Below are 23,977 nucleotides of genomic sequence, written 5' to 3'. Positions count from 1 at the left end.
TTATTTACCAAAATTATCTGTGGCTGCAAGGTGTTCCCTCAAGTGGCTTAACCTGGGGATAGGTATGGGTTTTATAGGAACTATGTTATCAATACACAGGAATATTTTTCTCCATCTTCTCCTAGGCCCTGATGCAACAAAGTACTTAAGTGTGTGCAAAAATTTAAGCATGCGAGCAGTTCTGTTGACATCGAGGGGACTACTCCTATGCTTAAAATTAGGCACATGCCTAACTGCTTTGCTGAATCAGGGCCCCAGTGACTGGACAAATCCAACCAGGTGCTCTATGGGTGAAGTCTATTCCTGTGCAGATAGCCAGCCCAAGGCTAACATAGAATTCAGGTCCCACTTATGAGTGAAACTCTGGCCCCACTGAAGTCTAAGGGAGTTTTGCCACTGACTTCAATTACACTCTATAAATCAAAAGCAGTGGAACCCTGGGGTATTGGAGATAACTACATCTCCTTGTGTTTGTCTGAACGAATCATTTTTACAAGGAAAGCTCTGTTGATGATTTTGAATTAAACAGAGCTCAATCGCATTGTGTTTTTATTATAAGCACAAGTGAGGGCATCCCACCCACTCCTAATCCCCGAGGCTTCCCTGTGGGTTTCAGAAAGATGCCCTGGGACCAAAGAATGGATCCTAACTGAGTTGAGGTAATGGGCTCTTTTCTGCATGGGAATTATGACAGAAGAGGACACAACACACAGCAGGCCATGCTTGTTTGAAAAAGATTCCAGAGGGGGAGTACAAGACAACTGGATTGCTTTGTGAGGACACCCCTAATATCATTTTGGCATGCATCCACAGGCATTCCTGGATGCTGTCCACATGTTGTCATAGGATGGCCTAAAGAAGGGAATTTTTTTTAAAATTACTTGTATCTTTGTTGCAGAGCTTGGATCAATTCATGATTTAATGCATAGCTGATTATTTTAATACAGCCAGCTTTCTGGTTCTAATTTAGCAAAAAAGTAGGACATTAATAATGTTCTATAAATTTTAATGTGTACAACTGAGAAAATATATCCAACAAATCCTTACAGGTGAACCACAAAGCCAATGAAAACTGAGTTCATCACAGATTTGTGTGCTACATCTTTCCATTAGCCTGGCTGTGGGAAACAGTGAGAAGGGAAATATGTGGATTTTTTAAATATAAGTCTCAGGCACCATGAAATTCTGAAGATAACCCAGAATGCATCACAGATAACCATGGGGCTCGATTCACCGCAGCCTTGCACCTAATCATATGCAAAGTGAGTGAAGACTGGGTGGAAAATGTAATCACTAGGGTCCGGTAATGTTTTGCAGCCCCATTGCATGGGTGAAGAGGACTACACAAGGTGCAAGGCACTTCCAAATCAGGCTCTCTACATCTTCATGGCTGTGATGAGATTTCTTCTTTAATCATTCAGATACAGATTCAGCAAACCATTAAGTGTCACTTGATCTTACGGAGTCTGAACTATGACAACATGCAGCCGCTGCTCTGACCTTTCAAAGCCTGGATAGTGGTACTTCAACACACACATCTGGGATTCATTTAGTTTTCGTATTAGTTTTACAGTTTACTTTTAAGTCAATGGTATTATATTTTGAGAAACAAATGAGCTCTACCCCTCTATACTTAGTTTTACCAGTCTTTGTCTCCGAGTCTTGTAAGCTGCAGATGACTGACTGGTCTCTGAGCCATCTTATACCATAAGCACACACGGCAAGAATGCATCGGTTCATTCCACCTTGCCGCAAAATGCTAAGTTACAGTGTGTACATTCATATGATTCACAAAAGGAATGAAAACACAAAACTCATTTTCTTCTTGAGACTAACTGCAAAACTAAATGTTTCTGATGTGGCCATTTCAAGAGAAGGATTCTTACACAGTATGTTTTCAAACATGCTTTTTGGAAACCATGTCTAGATATAATTTTTGCCTTTTGATTCAGGAATCTTTAAGCCTACTTCCAGTTTTAGGACAGTTACATTAGTAACCAGAGTCTAATAGCAGAGATTTGGGCAACTCACATGGGGCAGAAGCTGTAAGGATAGGAGTGAAAAATAGGTATATGGATAAGTGTCAAGTGAACAAGGAAGGAAAAATCAAAGCATCATGGAAAAGTTCCAGCAATGGTTCCTGGCCAAGCAAAGTGAAGTAGAGCGTGGAATACAACCTGAGAGGGGAGGGAAAAGAGAATGAATTGTGCCTAAGTTGGTCTCACGCTTTAAGAAAAACTGTTGGTAATAGCTCACCTTAAGTGATCACTCTGGTTACAGTGTGCATGGTAACACCCATTGTTTCATGTTCTCTGGGTATATCAATCTCCCTGTATTTTCCACTGCATGCATCCGATGAAGTGAGCTGTAGCTCACGAAAGCTTATGCTCAAATAAATTGGTTAGTCTCTAAGGTGCCACAAGTACTCCTTTTCTTTTTGCGAATACAGACTAACAGGGCTTCTACTCTGGAACCTATCTTAATTTGAGAAGACTTTCACGGTTCTGAGGGTCAAAAAATGATTCTGGAAATTGTGAAACCCTCTGCAGTAGTGGAAAGTGGCAGCTTCTTGGTGCCCTTTAGAACCGGGGTTCTGGGCCTGGGAAGAACCTGTATGCATGTGTGGTGTCCCAGTGAATGGAACTATACTAACTATCCTCTAGGTGTGAAGGTGTAAGGCTTCAGTGGAGGCAGCTGGTGTCCCAGTTGGCTCCCTGGAGATTTTAGGGGATTTATAAGGCTTGTAGGTCAAATCCCCTACTTCTTCCAGGGTGAGGCAAATCTTTGGCCAATGATGGAAGAACACAGAGGAAACTCAGCAAAAGGAACTCCACAGATCTTCCAGGTGCCACACGGGAGCAAAATCTGACCCTACATTGATAACTATTCCTCATTCCACCTCCGTGTGCTTTCAGAATATTTAACAAGGTTGGCAACAATTTCGCCAGTGTCAAGGCCTTCAGGTATTCCCCGCCTTTTTCACTTATTATGTAAAGTGTCATTTACCTTTCTGGTGCTATGTAAAAAATACAGAATAAAATCCTTCCATAGGAAATAAAACAGCATAGTTGGTTCAGGCTTTTTGTGACACATGTAAGGGCTTGGCTACACTTATATTTTATAGCTCTCTAACTTGCTGGCTCAGGGGAGGTCAAAAATCACGCCCCTGAGCACAGCAAGTCTGAGCGCTTTAACGCACTAGTGTGGACAGGCTCCCAGCGCTCGGAGTTTTCCCCTCGTGGACCACACTCACACTTCAAAGGGCTGCTGTGGGATTACTCCCGCGGCAGCGCTTTGAAGTTTTTAGTGTAGACGTAGCCTAAGCGTGACATCAGAGACTCCCTGCCGCCAGGCATCAACGTATCTGAAATTAACTGTTATCTAGCCCTAATCTGCAACGCCTGCATACAATCCCATTTATAATTCAGCAGGAAAGGATGGCATCAACAAATTCTTAGGGCTAGACTGTCACAGCCCTTAGTCAGCTGTGCCGGGGGGTCAGAGGGAGGAAGGGCTCTTTTACCTCCTCTGCCGAGACGGCAATTGACTTGAGTGAGGCCATGATGTCACCCCGGGTTTTACACACTGCACATGGAACAATGATACTTCACCTGTGCTACCACTGCTCTTTGCAAAGCTGGGGTGCAAGGACTAGAACTACTGCCAGAACCTAGTCTAGTGTGCGGCGCGGCTTCGTGTCCAAGAACGGCTGCCCAGTCGAGAGGAGTCTGTAGCCCATCATTTTTCTTCTTTCTGTCCTCGGCCTGAAAACAAGAAATGAAATCAGACCCATTGCAGACGACAGCCTCAGTCCTGCCATCAGGTCCCTGTGGGTGCACCCTGATGTCCGTGCAGACCCACTTTGACGAGACTCCGTGCGGGTGTGAGATCTGCCCATGTGGATTCAAGTGAAGGATCAATACCTATACATTCTCCCTAATTTGAACCTCACCTTTTCCATGAAGCTTCCAATCTGCAAGAAAACTCACTGCAGCATGATACTGCCAAGTAAAAGCCTCAACTGTGAGGTGCCTGGATTGCAATTTTGTTTTCTTTCATGCCACCCAATGTATTATTCGTTGAGATCTCATAGGAGGAGGGAGACCTTTCCTTATGTCTTCAACAGGGTTTTTAAAATCTACATTGAATTTCCTCCTCCCTCTTCCCCCGCAATGTGTGGTCTGCTGCACCTGTTCCTTCTGCTCCTGGTGTATAGTCACCTGACCCGATAAAGCAGACATTACTTACAGGTGGTTTTCTGCATTAAAATACGTGATAGCATTTTATATTGTTTGGAATATTAACCACACCACGTAAATTTGGCAGATGAAAATGCCCTAAACTGTACAAAGATCATTTCATTTCCAAAGGCCCTGCTCACTACAAAATTGCTTGCCCACAGTTTTGACCCTACGGCTCTTTCTGGTTTTACTCAACAGGACTAATTCCTGTTTACTAATTCTTTAGTGTAAACCTTTCGATTTTTGTCTGATTTAGAAGGATAGGAACAGTTTTACAGAGCTACCCAGAGATTAATGCTAACTCATTTCTAGCTATCCGTGTCTAAATATTTTATTTTATGTAGATAGTTTTTTTTAATGCACCCATCACTGTATCTGGGTGCTTATGCCTATGTTAGGAAGGGCATTAACACTGTTGGGAACATATTCTAGGAACCTGCTGATGACCTGTGATGGAGAATGATTCCCACTAGTTTCACAGACCTGTATTGGAAAAGGCACTTCATTAAAACAAACAAACTCCCAAAGTATACCAAGAACTTTGGGAGAAATTCTGGCTCGACTGATGCCAATGGCATCACTCCCATTGACTGCAGTGGGGCTAGGTTTTCACCCTTTGTATCCTCTCTCAGTAAAAGACAAGTGCCCCCCTCCCCTCCCAGTCACTAGCAAGGAAAAATGAAAATATTAAAGTATTTTGGACTGTGACGGGTTGCCCCCCTTTAAGGTGCCACCTGATGTACTGGGATACCACTGAGCCCGCCTGTTCCACCAGCCTGGGCCCTCTTTACCCTGTCTAGCCAGGCTCTTAAGCCTCCTCTAGCACACACAGGCAGGGCTACACCCAGCTGCAGACAGACCCAAAGTATATTGTCTTGCGCTGTAATTTAGCCGCGACCATGAACTGGTTCGAAGACAGTCTCCCCTTTTTACAGCTAAGCGAATGAATTCTCAAGGGTAGCTTCCGTGGTCATGAAGAACAATTTTTTTTAATTCTCTCAACTCAGCTGTAGAGCCAGTGAGGCTTGGGCATGAATGTCTGCCAACCGTCATTTAACCAAATCTCATAAAAGTACTAATGAACGTAAATTCGACTTCTGCAGAACAAGCTCTGGAAGAGGGAGTAACCTCTGTCAGAAGTCATGTTTTTTGTAGTGCAGAAGTTAGCAGCTCTTTGGATAAGAAAGCAGGAGAAAGATCGATACAACTGATAAGTTCGATGAGACCTAATTTTTAGAGAGGTTCAAAACATTTTGACTTTTTTTTAAAAGACGACATACAAAAAGTTGAACTGAAAAGCAACTGGCTTTTTTCCCAAAATTTGACAAAAAAAAATATTTTGCCACTGATCAGTGGCACTGATTTTTATTTAGCTGGGAGACCCTGCAATTCTTTTCCAACCAGGTTTTCAGCAAAATAGTGATGTACAAATGTGATTAAATATAATCTATCATCAAAAATAGAATAAATAAATGGCTGCAGTATGGTACAGTGAACACAAGAGACCATTAGTACTGGTGAAGAAATTGCATATTTATCTGATTTCCCTTATCTTTTTTCCTCAGTGCCACATATTTCCAGATGAGTCCAGCTATGCACAACTGATAATGTCAGGATTCAATATTTAGCTTAAAATTTAACAGGAACCATATGAACTAAATTCTACAATACATTTTATTCAAGTACAAAGAGGTCATTTATGGAATACATGCCAAAACCAGATGAATATTTGAGTTGACATTTTGCTGTAGATTTTTCCCTTGGCTATCGCAAAAAGAAAGTGAAATAGGCTCAACAGAGATGCATTTCTTCCCCCACCCCTGAGAAAGTTGAGCAGAAACACAACATTTTCATTGACTCTTGTAGGTACATATTTAGTAAATAGCTGGCTTCTCTCTCTGTGGGCCCAACCTGCTGACACAGCCTTGGCTAGGTTTCCAAAACAAACATTGACTTCCAAAAAAGCTAATTCCAATGTCACTAAATTATTTATTTACTTACTTAATGCAATAAACCTCTTGGAGAGGAGACATTTGTTTTTGATAGCTAAGTTGCGCTTCAAACAGAATTATGCATTCTTCTGTTTTCACAAACAGCTACTGTAATAACACGCTTAGGCGTTTTGTTTCCCTAAACTGATTTCATATCATTGCTTGGTTTTGTTGCAGTATTAAAATGTATCATTTCAAAAGTCTAGCAAAATAGTTCATTTAATTTATCATCAACAGAGGAAATTCCATCTTGTGAACATCTGCAGATCTCTTAATCTAAAGCTCTTACACTGATAACGTCAGAGTTCACCCGTTTAGATACTGAAGCAAAGTATGCTTATCAGCATTCTGCTTTCCTTACACACACACACACACACACACACACACACACACACACACACAGAGTTTTTCACAAAGCCTTTACTCAGGTATTTTGGAGGGTGCTTTGCTAGAAATATCACCCAGACTGTTCACGCCCCATACTTTACACATACACAGCAAACGTGTGGGGCATGATTCTGCAAGATGCGAGCAAACAGCTCCCAACCCAGCAAAGCACTTCAGTACATGCTTAACTTTAATCATGTTGTAGTTCCACTGGCTGCTGGATTGAGCCCCTAGCTGGGAAGTTTAAAAAAGAGAAAAGGGGCTAAAAATGATGGGATATTAGATACAGTAAGAGAAGCAAAGGAGCTTTGGCTCCATGACAAGATGGCACGATACAAACTATCAGTAGGATATACATAGAAAGAATCCATTTTGTGGGCAAAACCCTTTTTTGAAGCAGCAAAAGGAACTGAAGCTCTGTCTAAAGTAAGTCACTGACTACATGGTCATGCGTTATCCATCAAATCTAAACTTATTAGGTAAAGAGACAAAGTGGTAGAGGGTACTATCTTTTTTTGGGTCCACTTCTGTTGGTGAAATAGACAAGATTTTGAGCTACACACCTCTTTTTCAGGTCTGGAAGAGCTCGGTGTAGCTTGAAAGCTTGTCTCTCTAACAGAAGTAGGCCCAATAAAAGACATTACCTCACCCACGTTGTGTCTCTAATATTCTGGGACCAACATGTCTACAACACTGCAAATAACTAACTAAAGATCTTTAAGTACATTGAGTGGCAAAGGAGGTCACATTGCTTGTTCATTGACTACAGGAATCTAGAGACCTGTGCTGGGTTTAAATTACAGAGGAAAAAATGTTTGTGAATCTGAACTAGTTTTCACAAAAAGAACAGGAGTACTTGTGGCACCTTAGAGACTAACCAATTTATTTGAGCATAAGCTTTCGTGAGCTACAGCTCACTTCATCGGATGCATGAACATCTTCCTGTAGCTCACGAAAGCTTATGCTCAAATAAATTGGTTAGTCTCTAAGGTGCCACAAGTCTTCCTGTTCTTTTTGCGGATACAGACTAACAACGCTGCTACTCTGAAACCTGAACTAGTTTTGCAAACCTAAAATCAGTCTCAGAGGTTCACCAAATCTCATACGCCACAAGTTTCATTCATCCCTCGTCGGAAGGCAAGGACATGACAGAGAGAGAAAGTAGACTGGTTACATGCCATTGCAGAATGTGGCCAAACTGGCTATGTGGAAGGATCTCACTTTTTTTCTCTCCTTCATCAAATCCACTTTGATTTGGAGTAGAAGTAATGGAGACAAAACCTGTACTCTATGGAGAGGTGGTAGCCAATCAGGCTTCACTGCGATATACAGTGCCTGGGAAAAAACACACCTTTGCCCAGATTTGGGTTAAGGTTTATCCAAAAGACCAGTCAATTCCCTTCCTCTGAGTTACCTGCACATCACAAAATGTAACTGTAACAATCTGTTATGTGGGTACCTCTTTGCTTGTACTGCTTGGCGGAGGCTGTGATGCTGAACTCGAGCTCTTTGGAAGCTCTTTCTTCTTTTGCTTGTGGTCGTGCTGAAGAGACAGCAGTTGGGTCTGATCTTTGGGGAGAGTCCGATGTAACTTCTTATTGTGTTGCACTTCTTCCATCTTTTTCTAAAAACAAGTCGGTATTAACAATTTTCACTTTTTAAACATTCCTACTGGGATTCTTAAAGGGGCTCACATGAGCTGTATTTCAGTAGGAGTCGGGTGCCCATCTTTCTTAGGTCCCCTTTGAAAATGGCTAGAATCTTGGCTCTTGTGAACCAAAACTTTCTGAATTTGCATTTAATAGAAGTATAGCCTAAAACAATAACAAAAAAGCCCCTCTGCCAGCTCCAAAGTGTTCTCTTAATATTTTTCATTGGTGCCTTTCTAATACTCTTATGACTTTTCCAAAAGCCTGTGGCTTTATTGAACATTATAGTTTTGAAGGATTCCATGTTTCCAATTCCATATAAGCAATTCACCTGTGAAAACACTGTGGCCAAAATGCTAGAATTTGCATCTGTTACAAGATCTAGGTGGTGAAAATATTTCCATTTCAATTTCATTTAGTGAGGGAGAAAGTGGGGTTGGTTATATTCAGAAGGAAAATAAAGGAGCTGGGGATTTACATTAAAGATGGGCTGATGTTTGTGGGAAGCATACAGGATTACTATATTTTTCAATCAAGTCAAAAGTAATTGACTGGGATTATTTTAATTTTAATTGCGTACCATACATCATATGGTTTCTTGGGTATACAAGTTCAGTAACTTATTCATAAAGTGTGTGGGGAGGTGTTTCCTGGACCTTCTTTTCCAGGAGGACAAGATGAAATAGGAGACAGAAGACAGATGCCCCAAGCCCATCTCATGTACGTTGTGCTCAGAGGGATCAGATGGATCTGCATTGTATTCCATTTCCATCCTTTGACTGTTTTACGTAATCATCACTTTCTACTTTACTTTCAAGGAACAGAAGAAATATCCCAGTTCTGATGCTTTCTGACAGTACCCTACTGTACGTGTTAAGACTTCCAAATTTTCTGACTTTACTGGGAAATATAATCCAGTCTAAATCAACAGGAAATGCAGATAAAGAAATGGCCAGATTTGCACTGCTCACACAGAAGCTGGAAAGCTGCCACAGTGGGGCAGGTACATCCTTTTATGTAGAGAGGTCCCCAGATGTATGCCAGATTTGGCATATACCACCCTCTCTTGGCCTTCCCCAGCATGAAATGTACGTGGGAGCTGGGGGCAGGAGGGTGCTGTGCTCCAGTCATCCCAGGCCAGGGCACAGCCTCGATGGGGACATTCTTAGTAATTTTCGACATGTACCGTGGCAAAGTAGGCCTTAAGGCATGAGCTGAAGGAGAAGAGGGTAGTGGTTTTACAGACCAGTTCTGTAAGGAAGCTCTACATGTTAAGGAGCAGCATGGAAATAAGTGCAAAACTTAAGGAAGAAGAAATCTGGCATTGCTGGAGGAATGGAGATGACTCAATACAACACAAGCAGAGAGGGGCAGAGTTGCCAGGGGCTGTTAAGGTGAGGAAAAGAACCAGTAAATAAATGAAAAAAGCCCCTCTATATGGTCCTTGACCTATAGGAACAAGACTCCATTAATTAACTTAGACTTCAGCCACAGAAACAAGGAGCTGTGAATTGCATTGGTAAGTCCTAGAGTTATACCTGCTTCCTTTCTGATTTCCTCTGTCCGTCCACTTTGCACATTTCCTCGTCAACAAATCTCTTGTCATCTTCACACTTTTCATCTCTGCGCTGAACTGCCTTAATTTCTGGCCATCTCTGCTCACATTCTTGCTGCTTCCGGAGCTCTTCTTCTCTCTTCTGATGCTGAATAAGTGCCAGGGAATAGCATTGTTCATTTTAAATTTTACTTCTTTGCTTAAAGATTATTGGTAAAATATGCAATTAGCTATACACTTTTTATTCATAATTATGAGACATTCCCAACGGAGAAGGTCAAAAAACCCTATTCCTGGAGTATAATCAGTGGTGGTGTCATGTATTCTAGTATGACCCAACAGAAGTTGATGGTTGTGTTTGGTATTAAAATAACGATAAGCTTCTGGGATTATATCCTGGCCACACTGAAGTCAATGGCAGTTTTGCCATTGATAGTAATGGGACCAGGATTTAACCATTGCTGTTGGGTCAAACAAGCCTCCATCGTAGAATTCCTTATTTCAGCACATGGCATTTTGATAGGGAAGAGTTATCTGGACTGCCTAGATTTTGTTGGAGCAGACTGGTGTTTCAAAAGCATCATCTTAACTGTCCTATAATGGCTTCAGAGGCCATGAAAAGACATGACTCTGATTTAGCAACTGCAATGTAGCACCACAAAAGCAGAGTGCAATCCTATCACAAGTACCAGTGTAGTTTGGACTCACAAGTATAGACTTGAACTTGGACTATGCACAAGGGCAAGGGAATAAGAATTCCACCTCTGTTTTGCCTACCCATTCCTGGGGTCCAACCACACTGAGGTAAGTGTGGTTACACATCGACTTCCCAGAGCACATGGGCAGGGAGTTAGCAGGAAGTGGGTAGAACCTTTTCAAAAAATTGATTAATCTCAGTGGTCAGAAGCCACAAATTTCTACCAGGGTTAAAGATTCCAAACCAGCTGGTGACGGGAATTTAACAAGGCCTCTTTTTCTTTTAAAACCTATTCTTGAAATTGGCATAGTTTCGTTGGTCACTGATTGATATACGTGGATTACAAATACAAGCCATTTCCTACATCCTCCAGCCTCTTCCTCCGCTCTTTTTCTTGCTCGATTCGTTTCTGCCGCTCTGCCTGCAGCTGCTTTTTGTATTTCTCCTGGTCCTTTAGCTGCTGCTGCTGGAACTGCTGCTGTCGATGAGGGTCAGACCGATTTTTGTTCTCCTGCTGCAGCCTCAGAAATTCACGACGGAGCGTTGATTCACCAGGGATATTAACTATGGAACTGAAACAGAAGAGAAGTTTCTATAAGACTCACCATAACGTTAAAGCCGCAGAGCAAGTACAAAACGTCGCTGGGAAATGGCATGCTGCCTGTGCTAACAAATGTAAATGTTCAAATAAATCTCCACAGAATCATTCTCTGTAGGCTGGCCATGCTTCGGTATTTACTACACTACAAAATCCAGGCTGAAGCTGATTATCTGCTTCTTTGTTTGTGACATTCCCTCCCCATTGCTGGGGAATTATGAAGACAACATATTGCAGATACCTTACACTCAACATTTAGATGCAACAGCTACAAACCAGTTATGGCTAACTGGGTACCACAGAGCATTAAGGGTTAAAATATGGTAAGAAAACCCATCTGGCTGAGGAGAGGTGCCTTTGATGAAAATGCTTTGGTTAGTCCAATATTATACACAGCTAATAAAATTAACCTTGGTTCTCCTTCATCTTCATCCAGTTCATCATCTTCTTCCTCACTTCCAGTATACTCATACTCTGTTTCGTCTAAAAAAGAAAACAATACAAACCCAGATAAGGAGTATGTTACCTCCCGATACTAACCTAAGTAATGGTTCTACAAAATCACAGCAAATGACTTTAGGGTCCGATTCAGAACCCACTGAAGCCAATGAGAGGCTTGTTTTGACTTCAATGGACTTTGGATCAGGGCCCTTTATGTATCAGATTTGAAGAGTCTTAAAAGTGTAATGGAAGAAGGAAAAGAAAGAGACATCATCAGCTAGTCATTAATGGAACCCCTTATGGAAGGAGTAGATGGTTCAGGGGATTATGGATGGGTTACCAAGTTTTTCAACATTAGGTCACCCATTCAAACCCAGCTCAGGTGATCTGGGAAAGTCAATGGGAGTTGGGAAACTAACTCCTTTAGAGCCCTTTGAAAATCGCAGTCTAAAAGGTTGTTCCCATTGAGTGGTCTACATGAAATGGGTTTCATGGATCTAGTCTACTTTTCTGTAAGCAGGCGTCCACATTGGAACCAATCAGAAGAAGCCAAAAAACGGTGGCAATATCTGCAGAAGGGTGCCTCAGAACAGGATTTGAGGCACATTGGTGGGAGGGTGTTAGGGAGCTTGCATGGCCATTGCCTGCCATGCTATGCCTGTTTTGTGGATGAGCCAAGGCCTTCAGTCAATCCAGACCTAAATTCATATGAAAATTAATAAAACTAATTAAGTACAAAAGAGAAACACCTTGTTAACTGGTTAATTTGAGCGTTAGTATAAACATCTCATAAAGAAGCAAAGTTGTAAGTCTGACGTTCTTTCCAACTTTTATCACGAAGGCAGATCTTTGAAGTTTTAATTTCATCCAAACAGGGTCAGCATCTTTATTTCCAGCTGGGCACAATGTGACAGTGGGTGTCTGTAACTTTTTTTTCAAGTCACTGAAGTGTATCATGAATAGTAATTCCACAACATTGCTCCCCTTCAGGTGAGCTTTGACTATCAGTAGGAATTCCGCCCCCCATGTAATTTTCTAGCATTTATGTAATTATTACCATGAGCTTTTGCACAAGTGGCAAATGTGTAACCTTTTAATAAGTTGTTTTCCTACTCATGTTTGCTACTGTTCCAAACGCTTCGAGACCCGCAGATGACAGGTGCTATAGAATGTACCATTATTATTATTTCAGTACGTAAATTACACCTTGCGGCAGTAGTTTCATTTCAGATACAAAAATCTCATTGTGTCAAACCAGTACTTAGACTTTATACATACAGCACTTTAAATTTTCATTACACTTTACAACCAGGCTCTAATATTCAACTAATCTTCACAATGCCCTTGTGAGGTATAAAATATACAGATGGAGAAAGAGAAGTGGAGATGTTGAGTGGCTCCGTGGCTCTCTCTTTCTATGCTGCATGGCTGATACCACGCAATATATGGTCATTTATTCAAAAATCAATCATTTAGTCTAAAACAGATTCTTTTCTAAATTTTGCTTTGGAGAACAAAGTTAGAGTTTGTTTTAGTTGTTACAAACTCAGATTCTTGTTTTTGAATAAATCAGTAGGTTGAAAGCCCAGGTAGGAGTAAAACAAGGAAATGGATTTATTGATCTCTTCTGTGTGATTTAGTCACTTGGGGCCCAGATTTTCAAAAGAGCTCAGCTCCTGGCAGCTCTCATAGAGACATTTACATCCCGATTTTCAAAAGAGCTCAGTGCTTAATGCATTGAACTCCTTTGAAAATCGAGACATTTATCTAGGTGATTTCATGGGAGCTGATTTCTCTTGAAAATCTGGGCCCAGCTACAAGTGCTGAACCCTTCTTAAAATTCCATTCTCGGGTCCCCTGCAATCAGCTCCATGCAGACACACACTGTGGGTGAAATCCTGCCACCACTGAAGTCACTTGCAACTTGCAAGACTTTCATTGTCTTCAGTGGGGCCAGAATTTCACTGTGTCTGCACATAGCTCCACTGCCTTTCGTAAGGCTCTGTGCAGGATGAGTGCCTATGTTTGCATTATTTTTAACCTTACCTTTCTCTCCCTTTTTCTTCCTGGTCCTGTCCAGGTGGTCTTTCAGCATGATGCGCACTTGCCGTTCATTCTGCATGTCTCGGATAAAGGAATGCTTAAGCAAAGTTTCAGTGGATGGACGATGCAAGTAATTTTTAACCAGGCAACTTTCAACAAAATTAAGAAATTTCTTGGACCTGGGGGGAAAAAACCAACAACAAACAAACAAAATCAGATGAAAATAAAATTCTGCTTAAATTTACATAGCACCTTTTACTCTGCAGGATCCCAAGTCACTGTATTTGCAAAGTTTGCTTTGGCCAGCACTAAAGCACAGCCTCCTATAGGGGTGGAATACAGCAGGAGTTTTATCAGTATATCACATCACTACATGAAAGTTTAGGACACAGAGCAAGGAAGAATTCTAGGACAAATTCTGCTCACTGCGACATTACGGTGAATTTACACCAGTGTAACCGAGGGCAAAATTTCACCTCCTGTATCCAGTTGAAATAGTAGGGGAAATTTAAGGAGGCAGTAACTACCAAAATTGGATTTTGACTATAATAATAAGACTATCATCACTACACTTACAAAAAGTCCATAATGACCATACATGGCAAAGACCACAATTTTATGTCTCATCTGAAAGACAAACACAATTCTCCCTAAATTCATGCTAGGGAATGTGTTCATTCCTGATGTATCTGGATACAGTGCCACCTTCTGGCCTACCAACACTACTGCCTGCAGCACCTTGGGTTTTCCTTGGAGGTCTCCTGATAAACACTGAACAAAGCAACCCCACGTAAGCCATGTCTACATTGGAATTTCAGCCACCAGTGCAAGTCCCTAGTGTAGGCACAGTTTACACCAACGCAGTGCAATTTGTACCGGGGCAGCTTAGCTGGGTTTCAAATTGGGGTAATCTGCCCCAGTGCAGATCATGCTTCACAAACAGGAATTGTGTTTATACTTGGAACTCACATCAGTAGCTGAAAGAAACGGAGGACTTGTGGCACCTTAGAGACTAACACATTTATATGAGCATAAGCTTTCGTGAGCTACAGCTCACTTTATCAGATGCATTCAGTATCCGATGAAGTGGGCTGTAGCTCACGAAAGCTCATGCTCAAATAAATTTGTTAGTCTCTAGGGTGCCACAAGTCCTCCTTTTCTTTTTGCGGATACAGACTAACACGGCTGCTACTCTGAAACCTATCAGTAGCAGAGGGGATTATATCAGTAGCAGAAATACCAGCATAGACAAGATCTCATTTGTAAGATTTGATAAGATCACAGTCTTTGAGCTTCAGGCATCAAAAACCCACAGAAGCCTGAGGCTGCTAAAATATATTTTAAAAATATCTTTACCATTTTCTGGATTTCAGTTTTGGGGGAGGGTTTCGTGGAATGAGAAAGAGAGCTCTCATGGGATGCATATCACACAGGGCTGCAAAGGAAAACACAAGCTATTAAAAAGTACACTAAAGCAGTGCCAAGTTTCCCCTGTCCTTTGATCCCTTTGACATACCTAGGGTGATGTGGGGGCACGGAATAGCTCTTTCTGATATGAGAAGTAGCAGCCCTTTAAAATTCCTCCTGTTCTAAAGAATGGAAGGATCCTTCACAGGAGTTCAATGCTATTCAGTGGAATTCACTGCCCCGAGGAGGAAAAGCTTTGCAGCACAGAAGGGCTCTGAGTGGGCCGGACTGTACATTGCTATAGCTGAGATGCAAGGATTCAGTAAAAGGAAGGACTCCATTGAAATGATCAATGCAGCCCTTCAGACTTTTAAGGCTCTATATCTCTGTTCAAAACAAAGGCCAAAGAATGCTTGACTGGATTATAAAACAAGCACATTTTCATAGCGATGAAAGGACATTTACACCTACATGTGAAAGTCAAACTCTGGATCAAAATGTTGATCTATTTTAATATGCCTGGTTTACAGCTGAGATAAACAATAAGCTCGGTGTTAACAAACCTCCTCACTCTAAAGCACGTGGCATAAGGGAAAAAGAAGGAAGAGAAAAACCTGGCATGGGAACTGGTACGTCGCTCCATTGGAGCTGGACATATGGCTAAGAACATGTTTTGGCTACACTGTATTTAAGGACTCTGTGCCCACTTAGACCAATCGGTGCTTTCTAAACAGATTCCATCACTGTGTTTGGTACACTGTTTTTTTTCTATCTACACCCACTCCTGGTTTTGTTGTAGAAAGTCAACACGGAAAACAACACTAAAAAGTAAATACTGTCCTGACCCAGAAAGTCCACCCCCTACATTTCACTGACCATTCCCAATGTGTCACGTTTGCTGGGTGTGGAGTAGAAATGTTGGCGGACGGTTGCCCCTCCAAAATGCTACTGCAGGCTGAATGACACGGATGGGGACTATCAGGCCTGATAATCTTGGTGTAAATCAGAAGTAACTCTATGGCCACATCTGCACTACAAGTTGGAGGTACGATTCCCCTGCTCGCGGACACTTACTCATGCTAGCTCTTGCAGAGCCAGGGAGAACATAAATAGCAGGGGATGGGCAGCAGCGGCAGCAGAAGCATGGCTTAGCCGTGCCCAGTACAAACCAGCCTGTAGCGGGTGGGTACATAGCTGGCATGGCTCAGCCATACCTCAGCTGCCGATAACCGTGCTATTGCAGCTGCACGGCTATTGACACTCCCGCTAGCTTGATGAGAGCTAGTGCATGTGCGCATACATGAGTGGGGGAATGACAACCCTAGCTCGTAAGGTAGATGTAGCCTACTAAAGGCAATGGAACCACACTAGTGTGGAACAGGTGTGCCAGAAGAATCAGGCTCCATCGTCTCATTGTTTCCTGGTCTTCTGACATCTGTCTGTCTGTATCCACCTATTGTCTCTTGTCTCATACTCGGATCGGAAGATCTTTGGGGCAGGGACGGTTGTGTGTTTGTACAGCGCCTAACACAACGGAGTCTGGTCTTCGCCTGGGGCTCCTAGGTGCTACCTCAATAGAAATAATAAATACACTATCGCACCCTCCTTAAAACTTGCCTACTAGCATTAGCCAGTCTGAAAATACAATAAATAAATACAACTGAAATATGGTGTGAAGCAAGAATGTTTGTTACATAAAAAATATCCTCCAAGACTTGTGCCTCAAAACTAAGATCTAGCTAGCCTGGAGCATGATTTGTGAAAATGCTTTAGATCTCAGTTTGGCCTGACTTGTATCTTGACTGGTTGATAAACACATCCCAGGTGCCCTCTAGCATAGGCCAGGTCCTAGGCTATAAATAGGATCCCCTCCAGCAGGTTCAGCAATTACCAAACACCCCTATTGTGTCTTCACACCATTATGCTGCAGAACATCCAACATGCCTTGTGCTCCTAGGCACAAACCCACCCTATTGCACAAGGGTAATAGTCTGCCGCAATGCTAGATAACCAGGACCCTGCATCTAAATTACGTTCTGTACTTGTATCTTATATCAGGAGTATCTGACTTTGGTAGATAATACTGAAAGAAAATTTAAGGCCAGAAGCATGTTGACAGAATTGTGGTGCCATGTGGCTGTAGGAGAGTGTCTGGAGGAGCAAGAAAATTGCAGGAGAGGGGAGATGACGGAAGCAAATCAGAACTGTGACTGAAGTGTGGCTGAAGTATTTTTGCTGTTCTGTGGGGGGGGAGGGGTCTCACTCCACAGATCTCCAAAATTGCTTTGAGGGGGGAAAATGATGTAATCCTTGTGAAACTCAGGAGTGAGCAAGGCACTAACCCCAGACCAATTTTCTTTCTCTAGGGGGCCCCGTTCTCCATTACGCTGCACCTCGTACAGCCACTTACACCAGTGCAAAGTGGGAGTGAAACGCTCCCATTCAGATTTGATCGTGTTTCGCCTCAGTAGCATTTTCACTCTGAATGACTGCGTGGGGTGCAGTGCAATGGAGAACTGGTTCCCTTGATGGGAAGACCAAAGAGGTGGATTAGCCCACTGACGTACCGTGAAGGTGAATAGCTCTTTCTTGACACTGGCCCCTATTCCAACCTCCTGGAGGAATCTTCCATCTGGAATTACAGGATGAAGATTCGTGCCACAACAGGTTGGGGGACCATTTTCAAGGGATGTTTTTCTCTGGAGAAGCCCCAGTACTGAAACTGTCCCACATTTACGCTGAAGCTTTAATCGCTCTTGCTCATCTATATCCACATGTAATGATCAATGAAGTGACACTACTAACCTCAGCTCTAGAAGACAACACTTGGCTTCCCTATCTTCCCAAAGGCAGGCAAGGAGTGAAGAAACAGAAGGAGAGAATCAAAAGAAAAAAGGGTGAGCAAAGGAGCACAGATAGGAAAAGAGTCAAATAACGAATTATTTGAAAAGAGGCAGTCAGAGCTGAACACGCCCTAGACAAGCATGAGATAAGCTAACCTAGCAGGACAGAATGTGTCCATGAAATTTAGGCTAACTATTTAACAAAGAACTATACCCAATCACTTACGAGGAGCTCCTTCTGCCATTTCTATAGCTGTGATTCCCAGAGACCACAAGTCACTCTGTAGGAAAAGAAACCGTGAATGATGTAACTTGTAGTATGTAGGGTTAAAAAAACCATAACGCTTGCCTAGAGTTCCATGGAAGGGTCTTTTCTTGTGAGTGACATCCATTCTGCTCCCGCCCGTTCCCAGCTGAGCCTGTCGGAAATGTGCTAATGGCCAGCTTTCCATTTCCCACACAACTTGGAACAGCTGATTCATCATTGAAATAGCCAGCCCCGAAACAGACCTTTCATCTTTAAAACAAAAGTTCCAGAATATAGAAGGGCCCATTTGAAGCCATGGCCCAGATTCTCTCCTCTGTTACAGAGGAGGTGCACAGGTGAGACCCCACTGCTTTCCTACACTGCTTGAAGGGAGATGGCAGTCAGGCCCACGGAAGGTATTTCAATCCATGGACAAGTTACTAGCCAGTGGGAAAAAAAGTAGAACTATGTATTCAGATTTAATATAGATATATTAACTTAGTTCAGTTAGGTCAGACTGGAGTCTCCTCTATGAATATTATATGGCATCAGAAACCCAAATGGCCAGATTCTGATCACAAAGGTGTAAATCAGGAGTAATGCTATTGACTTTAAGAATGTAACCAGGCTTCCACTTGCTTAGTGGTGTGCAACACTTCTCTCTTTTTGTGGACATATGCACCTAGGCAGATACATTTATCCAAATAAACTTATGGGAGATCTCTATGATTATTATGTAAAAGAAAAGGGTACCCTGAAGTCTCATAGCACTTTGTTACTCAGAAAATCAGACAAAATACTGGCAGATGGCAAATCCTTGCAGACTTGGCGCAAAAATCCTTAATGAACAGCTACTTGTGTCCGACCTGGCCCTAAGACGACACCTTCACAATAAGAAAAGGAGTACTAGCGGCACCTTAGAGACTAACCAATTTATCTGAGCATAAGCTTTCGAGAGCTACAGCTCATTTCATCGGATACAGTGAGCTGTAGCTCACGAAAGCTTATGCTCAAATAAATTGGTTAGTCTCTAAGGTGCCACAAGTCCTCCTTTTCTTTTTGCGAATACAGACTAACATGGCTGCTACTCTGAAACCTTCACAATGTGTACAGTGCCAAGCCAACCCACAGCGCTTTACAAGGCTGGAAACAGCTTGCATTGCAGACTGTGGGCCTGATCCTGAGGAGGACCCTGGATTTCAGTGGGAGCTGGAGAGGATTCAGGATCAGGTTGTGTCATTTAACTAATGACTGAAAGCAAGAAAAGGGAGATCTTTCAGAAAAAGTGCGAAACAAATGGCCACCCACTGTACTACAGTTAGACTCTGGTGATGATGGGACATGCACGCAAGCTTCAGATAACCTTGGGCTGATGCTTAGGGGTGTACGGAGAAACGAGGCTAGTGAGATAAGAAGAACTGCATTTTTTGGTGGGATTTTTTTTTATTTTTTAAAAGCAGGACCTGTGAGAAGTCATGGGCACAGCAGAACAGCTTCCTGCTTTTCACTCAGCATATCAGCAATGTTTATAAATACTTGCCCCAGTCCAGGCTTCTGAATAACAACACTGTGTCTGAATCAGCACTTTGGAAACCCCCGGCTGATCAGCTTTGGACTACGGTCTGTGGAATCGGACTGGAGCTAGGGCAATGTGGGCAAAAGTTATTCAACACAGGGAAACCACACAAACTGGGGATACCCTTCAGTCATCACTAGAAAATGCGCTAAATAGGAATAGAACTGGGGGTACAGATGGGAGCTAACGGATAAACTTCTTGAGTCTTTGGCATAAGGTTTATATAGTATGAACAAAAGGCAAAGAATAGTCTTTGGACTTGATTTTCTCTTATGTTAAGATGCCTTTAAATGGGTGAAAGGCCATTTTTCAACAGTGACAAAGCAGTATAAATCAGAATCATGCCCTTTGACTCAGTAGAAAACAGAGGTAATAATATGAGCTCTGAATATGCCACAGCTGGAATAACAGATGTAATTTTGATGATCCTTGTGTTACAAACTTGTTATAAGGACAAGATACACAAAAGAAGGCAACCAACCCAACACAAGGACTTGGCAAGAGCAGTCATTCAGAAAGCATTCTTTGGAAATTGTCCTATGTGGTATGTGCAGATATGTAAATGATGACAGTGGTGCAAGCAATTCAACCACAGGCTGACAAACAGTATCACGTGCCTCTTTAGAGCCAAATCAGCATATTATAATAGTAAGGGGGACTGCCAGAGAATTTTTTGATAGCCATTTTTATACGGTATCCAAATTGCAGTGTGCCCAGATGGCCTCGGAAGAATAACACATACTCTATCTCTTTGGTGTCAGTGAGGAGGATATTTCGTTCATGGTTGTACAGTGCCATGAATGAGTTGAGAGAGTGTCTCACCAAGAAAACAGTCCGGATATAGTCATAAGGACAAGACACATAAAGTCATTCAGACTTTTTCCTCCCGAGAGCATGACTGTGGTGAATGGTTAGTGATCTTTTCTGGAGCAAGGAGTCTTTTGTTGTTCTAAGCTAATAATTATATGTGTGATATTATTGTAAAATTACCCCGAGGACTGTGCAATAAGCATAAGGAAAAATAATTTGCTATCACAGAGGAAAGAAGCTGTGTTACACTGCTTCTTAACCACCCTTTTTAGGTCTTTTCACCCTAGCCATCTCCAGATACTGTGTCTTGTTTTCAGAGGATAAGCGATACTTTCATACGTTTCATTCTAAACATATTTGTATTTCATTTTGTACGTTAACGGTTCACAAAGAAAATAAATTCATATTGAAACTCTTTTTTTTGGGTCACAAATGGCATATTAAAAAAACAGCCCTTTACATGACTGTGGTTTTAAGGGAGGGTGACGCCTTTTTTCAATTCTTTCGGTTAACTACTTCAAAAGGATGTCAATAGCAAAAACTTGTTTACTTTACTATTGATTCTAAGTTCCTAACAACACTCACTCTGTAATCATATGTTGAATCTTGGTTCTCCTCGCAAGCTATGACCTCGGGCGCCATCCAATAGGGAGTTCCGATGAATGTATTTCTTCTCCCAATCGTCCTATCCAGTTGAGCGCTTACCCCAAAATCCACTGCAGAGTTAAGCAAGTGTAAAGTAATGAGCCAAGTGCTGAATTCATAGGACAAAAGTCTGATATGTTATTGTCTCTGTTTGGAAAGCAGACTCTAGGGTTGCAATGCATAGCAGATTTGAGCTCTTATAATATAGGGTTTCCAGTGGAGCCTAGCTATTTATACCAGACAGTCCAAAAGGAAAATTTAAAATTAACACGATCCATGCTAAGTTTGGCAGAATGGCCACTATAGGGATGTACTCTTATGATAAATAAAAATACCTAACTTACAAAGTGCTTTTCGTTGGCCTCAAAGTGCTTTATAATAGGATACTATGGAATATATAATATATACTTGGATTAAGCACTACTTTGGGGTGTGGATGAAGATTTTCAAATGGTATTTTAATCTAAAACGAAAACCTACACATAAGTGTTCAGGTGAGACTGGGAGATTTCTAGTATTACGGCTGGTGGTTAACGTTGGATAGGGTCAGCACATTAGCGAGGAAATGGATTGCTTTGTTCTGAATGGTTTCACAGACCTTTTTTTTGCTGCACTCCTGTCTCAGAATATGTTGGAGGAGTGCACTGTTTTATCCACCTGTGACGTGCATTAAGAGGAATAAGTTGTGCTGTGCAAATGGGCAGTGGCATCACAACCTGAATTTTTAGTTGTATTGTCAAACATCATTGCTCAGATGATAAATAGGATCCACATTCAGTAACTATGTACTCATTGAAAAAAACACCTCTGCACAATATCTGATCAACTGGGAAAAGGATATAAATAAAGTTGAGTGTTACTCAAAGAGTAGCTACAGTAGTATCCAATTAGTGTAAGCAGCAGAGGAAAAAGAGATTAGGCAGTGTACAACCCTATTATTACCCATGGCACCAAGGAGCAGATTTTCATGCTTGACTCCAATGAGCAAATTATTTGCATGCAACTTCTGGTATATCTATTGATAAACAGACCTCACAGAACCATACGGCAACAGGAAATTATTGTAGCACTAAATTGTGTAAGCTTATCTAATAATGGGCGGGTGTCTTTTCATCAAAGTGTTCTGTATTTTGGATGTGAAATATTAGTCTTTTATATAAAGCCCATTAACAAGGTTGAATGACATTGGATCTCTGAAGTCTGAGTTTTCCAGCTTCTTGGCTTTTAGACATGGCTGAGCTAAATTTCTCTGGAAATATTTTAGTTTTACTTTGGTACTTTATAGAAATGTTTCATTATTGTCTGCTCATCTAAAATACGGAGTACTCGCTTTATTTTTTTAATAGGCGAAAGACATCCCTTATGCTGTTAGCAGCAAAACAAGGCAGCAAACAAAATGAAAACAAAACAAAAAAAGGCCTTGCTAATTTCAAGAAGTACAGCAGGAGCATTTGCGAAATGGAAAAAAAAGACTCTGGGTGAAATCCTGCCTCCACTGAAGTCAGTGGCAAAACTCCCACTGACTTCAGTGGAGCTAGAATTTCACCACATAGATCAGATCTCCACCAGGCGTCAGAGCTTTGCTGATTTACATTTACTGAGCATCTCACCCAGTATCTACACAGAATAATCTTTATTTTATTTTTGAACTCCTGAAACCATGAAACAGAGAAAACAAAAGAAAAATCCTACATGAGAAAAGCACTGTTCTTGATACGCTCTCTTTAAAAATTGCCGGATATTCCCAGTGATGTCCTTTCAAAAAACCAAACTCCTAACTGTCCACATTTGCTTTTGAGCTATTGACATTGTTGGCTTTCACAGAGCTAAAAATTGTCAATAGTCCGCACACCGCGACATACCACTTGGAAGAGGAAATGAGAGGGCTCTCAAATACTCTTGGGTGGAAACTCTTGGTACATAACTACCTTTTCATGGTGCCCTTTAGACAGGGCGAAGTGTATGTCACAGCCTCAGCACTGACTATGAGTTTCATTAAAATCTCCTAACCCACTTTGAGTAGAAAAACGGCTCAGTGGAATTTATTGCTCAAAACTGATTTTTCTAAACTGTTTTGGCCAAAGAAGAGCTCTGTGTAAGCTCAAAAGCTTGTCTCTCTCACCAACAGAAGATGGTCCAGTGGCAGATAGGCAGAAAGGACAGGACAAGGACACTTTTCTACATTTTGAATTTAGTACTTATGCGTAATGTAGTGTTGCTGTGGGCTATTAAACAGGTTCTAAGTGTGACTCTATTGGGATGGTTGTATTTCATATGAGGAGAGCAATTCCCATGCACAGAGCCTATAAAGACCTTTGGGATCCTTCTGTATGAAAGGTACCATATAAATGTAAGTCTTTACAACTATACTTAATATATTTTTCACTCTTGAGTTATTAGATATCCTTTTCAGGTTAACATGGAAACCTCAGCATATCTTTAACTCACAGGTTTCTAGAAAAAATTGAGAGAAACTTACCTAGTTTTACTTCTGCATTTTCTGTTAAGAGAACGTTCTGTCCTTTAATATCTCGGTGGATAACGTGATTAATATGAAGATGTGCCAAACCCTGCAAGACAACCACATGGTTCTAGCTTTTTTCTATCAGTTTCATCACTTTGGAATTTTTGTCCCATGAAGTTCTTTTGCTTTGTTCTGGCTATATTAATGGAGAAAAGGGACTAAAATTTACCAATCTAAAATTCTTTAGCTGTGATTGGCAGCAACAAATTAATTGACACCATTTTAGCAGTAAGAGAAGAAAGCAACAATGGGTTTGATTTTCTTCTCACTCCCACAAGTCTGACAGCAGGAGACCATCTCTGATGACAAGTAAGAGGAGAAAG

The 23,977-nt window shown here is 41.6% G+C and overlaps 1 protein-coding gene across 3 annotated transcripts in view; it reads right to left on the bottom strand.

Annotated features, from left to right (window-relative positions):
- NRK (Nik related kinase) overlaps nucleotides 1-23,977 on the bottom strand; it is a 121,782-nt gene that overhangs the window by 44,261 nt on the left and 53,544 nt on the right. For 2 of the 3 annotated variants that reach the window (XM_073358334.1, XM_073358335.1), the window contains 10 exons: nucleotides 23,610-23,700; nucleotides 21,071-21,201; nucleotides 18,079-18,133; nucleotides 14,959-15,037; nucleotides 13,606-13,781; nucleotides 11,529-11,601; nucleotides 10,885-11,092; nucleotides 9,807-9,971; nucleotides 8,079-8,243; nucleotides 3,612-3,764 (listed from right to left, as the gene is read on the bottom strand). In XM_073358334.1, coding sequence (XP_073214435.1) covers nucleotides 3,612-3,764; nucleotides 8,079-8,243; nucleotides 9,807-9,971; nucleotides 10,885-11,092; nucleotides 11,529-11,601; nucleotides 13,606-13,781; nucleotides 14,959-15,037; nucleotides 18,079-18,133; nucleotides 21,071-21,201; nucleotides 23,610-23,700 — 1,296 coding nt within the window. Of the gene's footprint in view, nucleotides 1-3,611; nucleotides 3,765-8,078; nucleotides 8,244-9,806; nucleotides 9,972-10,884; nucleotides 11,093-11,528; nucleotides 11,602-13,605; nucleotides 13,782-14,958; nucleotides 15,038-18,078; nucleotides 18,134-21,070; nucleotides 21,202-23,609; nucleotides 23,701-23,977 lie in introns of those variants that run through there. The other variant, XM_073358336.1, reaches the window with a different exon arrangement.

This window comes from Lepidochelys kempii, chromosome 9, assembly GCF_965140265.1.
Source record: "Lepidochelys kempii isolate rLepKem1 chromosome 9, rLepKem1.hap2, whole genome shotgun sequence".
Lineage (NCBI taxonomy): Eukaryota > Metazoa > Chordata > Testudines > Cheloniidae > Lepidochelys > Lepidochelys kempii.
This window is presented reverse-complemented; position numbering and strand designations above follow the sequence as displayed.